General features: G+C 36.9%; 1 protein-coding gene across 2 annotated transcripts in view; it reads left to right on the forward strand.

Moving 5' to 3' along the window:
* CHRM5 (cholinergic receptor muscarinic 5) overlaps nucleotides 1-5,969 on the forward strand; it is a 56,606-nt gene extending 50,637 nt beyond the window's left edge. For both annotated transcript variants that reach the window (XM_083839390.1, XM_083839389.1), the window contains exon 2: nucleotides 1,832-5,969. In XM_083839390.1, coding sequence (XP_083695516.1) covers nucleotides 1,913-3,499 — 1,587 coding nt within the window. In that variant the 5' untranslated portion in view covers nucleotides 1,832-1,912 and the 3' untranslated portion in view covers nucleotides 3,500-5,969. The remainder of the gene's footprint in view (nucleotides 1-1,831) is intronic.
* Nucleotides 5,970-10,134: the final 4,165 nt, after the last annotated feature.

Here is a 10,134-nt window from a genome sequence, read left to right on the forward strand (position 1 = left end):
AAGAGACAGATACAGATGGAGGAGCACCATTTTGGTTAGTATGATAGCCAGTGGTACCAGTATACCAGCCAGCTTACCAGTATTGAATTTCATCGCAAAAAGAGATAATCATTATGGAGTGTTTGAGGAAGAAATATAGTATACATTTGTGGATACTTAGGAGATACTGAATAACAAAAGTGAATGAAGCGGAAAATATAAAATAAAATAAAATAAGATAAAATAATAAAATAAAATAAAATAAAATAAAATAAAATAAAATAAAATAAAATAAAATAAAATAAAATAAAATAAAATAAAATAAAATAAAAGGACAATGAAAGAAAATTAGATGCTTTTCTGAAACTTCAACAAGTGGCTATAAAATATTGATATATTCAGCTGATATTGATATATTCAGCAGCCAACTACTTGGTATAAAAATACATGATGACAAGTGGGAAAAGGACAGGCTGTGAAAGCTTGCAGTTAATGCAAGACACTTGCCAAGACTGAATAAAACGATGTTTTGAGAGTTAGGATGAAAGATGAAAAAACAGAGTAGGGGTATGGATGGATAGAAAGAACCACAAAATAGAGATCTTGTACAGAGAGAACCCTGAAGACTTAGAGTTAGACTTTAATAAGTGATCTATGTGATAGTTTTAGCTGAACCTATACCTGCTGTGAAAAAAGGGGATCTTACCTGATTTTTACTGGCTAGATGCTCAGTAAACAAACTACTAATATTTTATCTTCCATTTCTGACTTCAAAATCTAACAACTATATGATTATTCCAAAATTATACGGCCTAACAAGATTAAGCATCAAACAAGTGATTATCATCATCTGATATGATGGAATGACTTAAAAAACTTCAGAGGTCTGTGAAAGAACCAAATTGCCTAATTCAGGCATGCATTTACAGGAACGAGAAAAAAGCAGTGAAGAATTACACCATATTAGGGAGACTGTATGGACATCAGAGATGTATTCATTAATAGAGTGACAGTGGTTCCATTTCCTCTTTCTGCCGCATATGCAATCTACAGCATTAAATTTTTTTTGTTGCATTGTTTGTCACTGTGGTCATCCATTGATGATTCCTCTTCAGTTTACTCCTTTCTATCCTCAACCCTATCATTTACTCACCTGTCTACCCAAACTGCACTTCCACACCTCACCAGTCTCCTCTGTCCCAAGATCTTCCAATTAAGAAAAGTCCTTTCTGCCTCACTTATTTTTCCAAAAACATATTTTTGGCCTTGCCAACTTGCTTAACTCAAAAATTCCCCGTCCATTGCCCCAAGCACTTCTAACACCTGATTGTTTCCCCATGCCGCTATGCCAGCATGGTTCCTTTCTCCCCATGCATCCTCAGTTCCCTCTTTTTACCTTTCTGTTGATGGTTTCAAAACAATGACTTCCCTAATTTTTCCAAAGACAATTTCTGAAATCTTGACGTGCCTTCTACAAAGTACTGTAAGGAACAACACTGTCACTCACTGTCTCACTACACTGCAAAGCTTTAAATGTCTGTCTCTAAGAATATGTAGAGTGTCTCCTAAGGTATTCTAAACGTAAGAGCTGGCATGATCGAACATCTTATGAAACAATAATTGTTTTGATCATATTTAGAAATGTCATAAGGTGCTAGAGTACATTGTCCTCGAATATACATTTGTGTGTTTTACCTATGTTCACAACTGTAGAAACAATCACAGTGCAGAAAGAAAACACAAATAATTTGATAGACTGCTTTACAAGTGTTTCATGGTAACTTTAATGGAAGTCTATGCTATTTAATGAGCTGCTTTCTTTTTCACTTTTTTTTTCCTTTGATCTTTACAGCTGTCTCCAAAAGAATACTTTCAAGTGCAGAAAACAATATGCAACAGTCAAGATCCTCATGACAATAGACCAAGAACAAGAATGGAAGTAAATTTATTCAGCAATTCTACTGTTATAAACAGTTCATCCATCAACCATAAACAGTTAGAAGGGCATAGCCTCTGGGAAGTTATTACTATTGCCACTGTAACTGCAATTGTAAGCTTAATAACCATAGTGGGAAACATTCTTGTAATGATATCCTTCAAGGTTAACAGTCAGCTCAAAACCGTTAACAATTATTACTTGCTCAGCCTTGCCTGTGCAGACCTCATCATTGGAATATTTTCTATGAACCTCTATACATCTTATATACTCATAGGCCATTGGTCTCTTGGAAGTCTGGCATGTGATCTGTGGCTAGCGCTGGATTATGTAGCTAGCAATGCCTCAGTAATGAACCTTCTAGTCATCAGCTTTGACAGATATTTTTCCATCACAAGGCCTTTAACATACAGGGCTAAACGCACACCCAAAAGAGCTGGCATCATGATTGGTCTAGCTTGGCTAATTTCCTTCGTATTGTGGGCACCTGTTATCTTGTGCTGGCAGTATTTTGTTGGTGAACGAACAGTACCACCCGAGGAATGCCAGATACAGTTTTTATATGAGCCCATTATCACCTTTGGTACTGCAATTGCTGCTTTTTATATTCCAGTGTCAGTGATGACCATTTTGTATTGCCGCATCTATAAAGAGACGGAGAAACGTACCAAGGACCTTGCTGAACTTCAGGGTTCTGAATCTGTGGCAGAGTTTGAGATGATAAAGCCTCAGAAAGCTCTTCTGAAGTCTTGTTTCAGTTGCAAGCAACAAAATTTAGTCAAAAGAGAGAGATGTCAGGCTTCCTGGTCTTCATCTAGTCGAAGTACATCAGCTACAGTGAAAGCATCTCAGGCAGCGAGTACTTGCAACGACTGGTCTAAGGCTGACCAGTTAACCACCTGCAGCAGCTATGCATCTTCAGAAGAAGAGGATAAACTTGCCACTGATTCAGTTTTCCAAGTAGCTTACAAAAGTCCATCTAAAGATAACGAAGAAGAGTTTAATGAAAGGGAGAGTAAGGATGTTGTTGTCAAAGACCAAACTGAAGAAAATGATTTTGAGACCCAGAAATATTTTTTATCACCTGCCAAAGGCCAAAAAAATAAAAAATGTGTGGCCTATAAATTCCGCTTGGTGGTTAAGGCTGATGGCACTCAGGAAGCCAACAATGGTTGCCGTAAAGTAAAAATAACTCCTTGTTCTGCTGCTCTATCAAAGGATCCTTCCATCAAAAGCATGGATCCAAATATAAATAACCAAATCACCAAAAGGAAAAGGATGGTTCTTATAAAGGAACGCAAAGCAGCACAGACTTTAAGTGCCATTCTTTTGGCTTTTATCATCACGTGGACTCCCTACAATATAATGGTTTTGATCTCCACATTCTGCTCTGACTGCATTCCCCTGAAACTGTGGCACCTCGGATATTGGCTATGCTATGTGAACAGCACTGTTAACCCCATTTGTTATGCTCTCTGTAACAAAACTTTCAGGAAAACTTTTAAGATGCTGCTTTTCTGCCAGTGGAAAAAGAAAAAAGTGGAAGAGAAACTATACTGGCAGGGCAATACCAGACTGCCGTAACTGCTCTTATATAAGCGATAAAGGGAAAAATAGATACTGACATAGCCTAATAAATGGGCTGTAATTCTGTCTTGTCAAAGCTATTCCTTTATATGTCTAGGGGTTAAAAAAACAGTCAGCAAAAAAGTGATGTTGTGCATTAAAATAGTGTGCTTGGGATAAAGAACTCAGTGGCTGCTGTAAACAGCACAGGGTATTTGTGATTATGCAGTAGATCTGCATTACAGATATTATGTTTGGGGTCTTCTGTTCTTTCTTTCAGCCTGAGAAAGTGTAGGTATCTTATAAACAAATAGATATTAGAGTGTGATTGCTATCGAGTCATCAGGTCAGGTCATCCAGCAAATCTCCCTGTAGCACAGAACTGTTTCTTCTTATAGTTCCTTTGTTCCTTTCTAGTGTATTGTCTATTTATTTTTCAATGGAGCAAGCAATGGAGCATGTACTAATTCTAAAATTTCCAGCATAAGGATGAGTTTTTGGGGGACAGAGGAAGGGCTCAGAGGGGAGGAAATAGATAATGAATGTTATATATAAAGAATCCTGTCCCCATCTCATTCCATCATGCAAGTCAATGTCATCTAAAAAATGGTGATAGTTAGCAAATACCCAAATTTGTATTTCTCCATTTCCCAATGCCTCAGAAGGAAATTCTAAAAATATATGTGATCGTGACGATAGTACAAATCAGAACTGACTATAAATCATGATGGACACAGTCTATCTACTTTACAGTGTAGGACATACAGAATATCCTTTTTGAAATCTCTGTTGCACTCCCCCTTGCCTACAAAGTTTCCCTTACTGATGGAATAATGCAGAACACAAGTAAAATGTATATTGAAGCCCTACACATTCTCCTGTGTATTATGAAATTATTGAAAACAGTGACAGAATTGGTATTTCTGAAAGAAGGAAGATTTTTAAAGTACTTTTTGATTATTTATGTAAATCTATTAAAGACACTTTGCACTTTCATAGCACTTTCATCTCTAAATAGCTTTATAAATACTAATCAGCATTAGGTGTTTGAAAACATAAGTTTTCTCCAGTCAATATCTTCCAGTATAACAGAACCATGCCTGCCACGTGTGCCAGTACTGGGGCTTGGAGACAGCCTCTCTTAGGGCTGCAGCTTCTGGGACTGGTGTGTACTGGCCTGATAGCAATGAGCTGAGAACCTGTCCACTAGTTGAGGTTTGCCAGGGCTTTGGATGTCGATAGACACTCATGTGCCCATCTGATACCTGTGTTAGATTGACAGTCCTGCAACATTGACTGAATAAGTGCAAAAGTGAGGGGTGCTTTTAACACAAAGTCACTGGAATGGAACCGATAACCTGGCTCATGGTGGTGGAAACAAACATGAAGCCTCAGATAAGGCCATGTGAAAGCAAAGTTAATGGTGACAGGATTCACAGAAAGTGAAGTCTTAAAGTAAACAAGTGTTTATGAATAAGTGAGAAAGAACTCCATGTACCTCACTGAGTCCATGTCACAAGGTTTAGATGCAGCTTTAGCCTTTCTGTCAAAATTCAGGGTGAGATGCTCTGGAGTATAAGTTTGGGCCAATCTTCGTATTTTATCTACTATACTTGTTGGTGGGACATTGTAGTGGTGTTGTGACTCAGCTGCACATTTCAGGGATTGTGTTAGTCATCCTGAACGTACAATTATGCTCAGTGAAATCATTCATATAATTTATTAAATTATTGTACCATCAACATGTTTCCCTACAGATATATAATTCCTTCATGTCAGCAAACACAGTACAAGTAATTAATATTTTTTATCCCCAATCTCCAGAGGGGAAAATTGTGTCAGTGAAAGATTAGCCGTGTAGTAATGTAAAAATATGTTCTCTAAATTCACATGATTGACTTCGTAACACACCATACTGTGCCTATTATTTTTTTGTGCATCAGCATATGATTGCTTATTAAAGGAAAGCATGGGTCTTTGTGAAGAACCTTTCATCAATTTTTTTCTGTCACTATCCAGAGCTTTTCCTGTGTACAGTAACTATGTACAAGTCAGTTGTTATAGTGGGTAATTTTATATTACATTGGATCAGACATTCAGTAAACTGTGTTTGATTTTTAGCAAATGAATGTGTCCCTCTGTGGCACAAGCTGTAGTTTAAGGCAAAATTTATGAGGTAGTAACAGTTCCTGCTAGCTGCGGTGTTGTTTCTGAAGTAAAGCATTGGCTTCTACATCTGAAATTAAATGAAATATTTTTTTGTCAGTTTTGGCTTCTGCTGAACTAGAGTGTTCTGTAAATGTTTATGGACTCTGTGCTCAGTAAATGTATTAGAATAGATGGTGATGGATGCAACAATGTTGCTTCGGTGTAATTGTGAAATGTGTGCTCAAACTATGCTGCTAGCACTTCGCAGTGTGACACGTTACATTGCCAAACCCGGGTATATTGTAAATATCTTGAATTATATAAAGAGGTGTTTGTTGCTTTATTGTTATGTGGGGTGTTTACTCTTAAAAACAACAACAACAACAAAAAAAAAACAACAAAAACAAAAACAGAAAAACATGATTCTCATTAGAGTATGAGTTAGTACTTTGTGTTCAAGCTCTATAAAGCTTCCTTTAAAAAGTGTTGTGGGACTTTTGCAGTGTAAAACAATCTTGTTGCCTGTATTTCACAGAATCACAGAATTGTAGGGGTTGGAAGGGACCTCAAGAGATCATCGGGTCCAACCCCCCTGCCAAAACAGGTTCCCTAGAGCAGGTTGCCCAGGGAGGTGTCCAGATGGGCCTTGAATATCTCCAGAGAAGGAGACTCCACAATCTCCCTGGGCAGCCTGTGCTCCATCACCCTCACCATGAAGAAGTTCTTTCACATATTGGTGCAGAACTTCCTGTGAACCATTTTGTGGCCATTGCCCCTTGTCCTGTCCCCAAAAACCACTGAAAAGAGGTTGGCCAAATCGCTCTGTCTCCCACACTTAAGATATTTATCAACATTGATAATATCCCGTCTCAGTCTTCTTTTCAAGGCTGAACAGACCCAGGTCTCTCAGTCTTTCCTCATAGGGAAGATGCTCCAGGCCCCGTATCATCTTTGTGGCCCTCTGCTGAACTCTTTCCAGGAGATCCCTGTCTTTTTTGTACTGGGAATTTCTGTCCTTTTAATGAAACTTCTACTGGTCCTTTAATTGATTATGTTCAAAATTGTGAACTTCTGAAAAGAACTTTTTGGCAAAATTGAATTTTATTTATACATATATATGCATCTATGTATATATATGTATGTATTATCAATATAGTTGTGTAAGTACACATCCCTAACTAAATTTTTCAGAGATCCAGCACACGCAAATATTTCTGAATATTGAATTTTCCCACAAAGGAAGCTGAGGTATCATTCTTGTTTCTGTTTCACATATGCAAAGCTCCCTATATATCCCAGATCCCCATAAAGTATAAAATAATATTTATTTTACAAAAATACAATTTATGTTTGTAGATGAAGACTTGGAAGAGTTCACAGAACTTTAAACTCATATAGATTTAGTTTAAATCACACACTTTTTGTGACTACGAAGCAAAGAATGAAGAGCCTTGCAAAGGATGGAAAGTCAAGACAGAATGCAAATACAGGAATTTCTTGTATAGAAGAATCCTGTTGAACTGAGGAAGGATGAAATCAAAAGGGATATAAAGAAAATACTACAAGAACCTGTAAAATATGATAGAACATATTTTGCCATTAATTCTATAATTCAGTTACTAATTATTCCAGTGAACTATGCATGTTAATCAATAACTGCTGATAATTGTTGAAAAGTATTTTTGCATGTGGAGTTTTGTTCCTCATCTCAATTGTACCCATAGTATGACCTACACTGGGATATATGGACTGAAGGAGTCTAGATCCAGAGATAAGAGAGATAAGAAGGTACTTCAAGGCAAAATCCTTAATTGTGCTTCCTTATCACCCTGTAGATATTGTTCAGTTTTACAGCTGAGCCTCATGAAAAGTTTCCATCTCTACTTGAGTTCTTCTGATCATTTTATCTCCAGCAAAGGGCATTCCTAAGAAATCTGTGGCACTGCCACCATGTCATATTTGATACATTACCTATGTCAAACTAATTGAACTAATAAACCTTAAGGCAAATGTCCCTAAGGATAGTCACACATCTGAAAGAATAAAAATGGCACTGGGAAGTGGTAAGTATGTTAAATCTAAATCAGAAGTCACTACAACAATTAAAGAATCCAATGTCAACCTCGAAGATGGTGTTTTCTCTTAGAACACATTATTATGGAACTAGGTACTCAGTTTGAAACTCAGAACTGAACACCTGTGGACTGTTTTCAGATTCCAGATTTTAAATAGAAATTTCTGAGTTCCTTCCTTACTTACTGTAGGAAACACAGTCTCCAAATCACCCCTTTATAGTTTGGGATTTCTAAAATCTTCATTTTGAATGAGAATTTTTGGACATCACTTTTTAAAAGTTACTCTGTAATATTTAGGGGACAAGTCTGAATTGTTTGCTTTAAGAAAACAAGCAAACAAACTGAACAATACAACTTTCCTTTGGAATTAATTTTCTCTACTTTCTGTAGAGATCTAAGTAATATGAAGGATTCACTTGGGCATAGTGAAAACCAATTAGCTGTTTCCTCAGATGTACATAACAGTCAAGCTGGGGTTACCATTTGCTGTAACGTATATATCTAGGGGTCTCTCTTTTGAAAAGGGCTTTACTCTAAAACTTCACACAGCTTCATCCTTTTTGATATTACAGAGGGATTTTCTTAAAAAATAGAAAAAACAACAACTCCACATTCATTATTTTGTGCTGTAGAATACTACAGATCAGAACTTTCTTCTGAATAAACTTGTGCCCTCTCAAGAACAGCTGTGAAAAATCATCACTTTTCAACATGATTCTGAAAATGGCTTCCCTGCAGTGTTTGCATGTGGCCAGTTCAAGGAATCCATCATGTTTCAAAATGCTTCTGCATCCTCTGTATAGTCAGTGGCTTCTCCATTTGAAATGCCCTTCCAAACCTGAGCTCCAAAACATGGATACTGCATCTTTTCACATAAATACTTGGCTTTCCTTCCACCACATCAGAAAGACGCTATTTACTTCTTATGTGGTCATCCCAAATCTCCATTGCTGACTTTTGTATCCACTAAGAAGGTTTTTTCCACATACAATTGACAGCTAGGTGTCATAAACACTTAAGCTTTGATCATTCCAGTAAAATTATTGTTTTAGATTTTAACATTTACTCTGTATCTATACCTAGAAAAAAGAAAGGGCAATTTGATAGCAGTGTGTTGTAAAACTAGAGGTACTCTATAAACATTAGTTTCAGAAAGGGATGATTTTGCAATTTTTCTTCCACCTTGATAAATGTATATCATCAGGTTTTAATAGGCACTGCTGGGCTCTGTATCAGACTCTGAACTTCAGTCCTCATTACACTCAATAAAACCACTAACTTTTTAGTCAGTAGTTACACCATTATCTGCTAACTGCCATTAGTCTCTTCATGTGTTTGCTGAGGTATCAAACAAGTCAGTCTTCCTTAAAAAAATGACGTTTTTGAATTCTTGAAAAGTTTTCTTCTAAATAAGTACTCCAAATCCTGGTCACTGGTGGCTCCCGTTTCACTAAACCTCTGAAATTTGGGTATTTTTACTAAACTCCTGGATTACAATTAAATCTATTGCTAACACATAGAAAAGGTCATGTGGGAGTCTGAAAATTTATTATTTAGGTTACGCATATGAAAATCAGAAACAAAAGAAAGCAGTTTTTCATGTAAAACTTGAATGACTATGAAAGAAAAATAATAATAAATCAGTAATTTTGCCAGAAAGAAGCTATCAGGCTCTCCTCTTTTGTCAATTGATGCTATTTTAGGAAAAATATTTCTTCTGCCAAGTTCTGCGTTGATTATTTTGATATTGTATGTGAGAATGTGCTTACTTTTCCTACAGTTTAGAGAAATACAAAACAGCACAGAGATAAAGAAACCTATTTTTCTGTTAGGGGACTGTAGGTTTGAAGGTGAACATGCCTCCCATTCAGGTATGCCAGGAGCTGGAAGTCAGCCATGTACCAATTGTTCTAGGCCTCCTAAAATGCTCCACATTTTGGATAGATACTTGACCAAATATATATTTTTTTGTCAGACCCTCCTGACAGAAAAACAGGACCCACCTCCTTTCTTCAAGTTTGGGCAGGAGGCAGCTGGATCAGGAAAGGCAAGAGAGAGGATAGGAGGGTTATAACAGGGAGAAGAAAATAGGGGTAGGCAAAGTAGAATCCCCAGTCCTTCAGGCCGTGAGTCTGCTGATTTGGTGTCAATGGCCAGCCGCTTAGCATTGTTCTGGGTATGCACTGATTAAGGTTCAGGGATGGAGAAAAAAATACGTTCAATGAAGACAGCTTTTTGCCAAGGAATTACAAAGTAAAATTTAGTCCCCTTTTTTAAAGCTCCTTGTCATTCTGTTAAAAAACTCTAGGAAAAAAAAGTTGGTGAGTGGATTGGAATATTTGTAACTATTTTCATCCAGTACTTAGTCCTAAATCCAGCTCAAGTAGTCATTTCTATCCTTACTTTGTTTAGAAGCATGGAACATACCAC

This window comes from Anser anser (assembly GCF_964211835.1).
Source record: "Anser anser genome assembly, chromosome: 5".
In the NCBI taxonomy this organism is placed as follows: Eukaryota; Metazoa; Chordata; class Aves; order Anseriformes; family Anatidae; genus Anser; species Anser anser.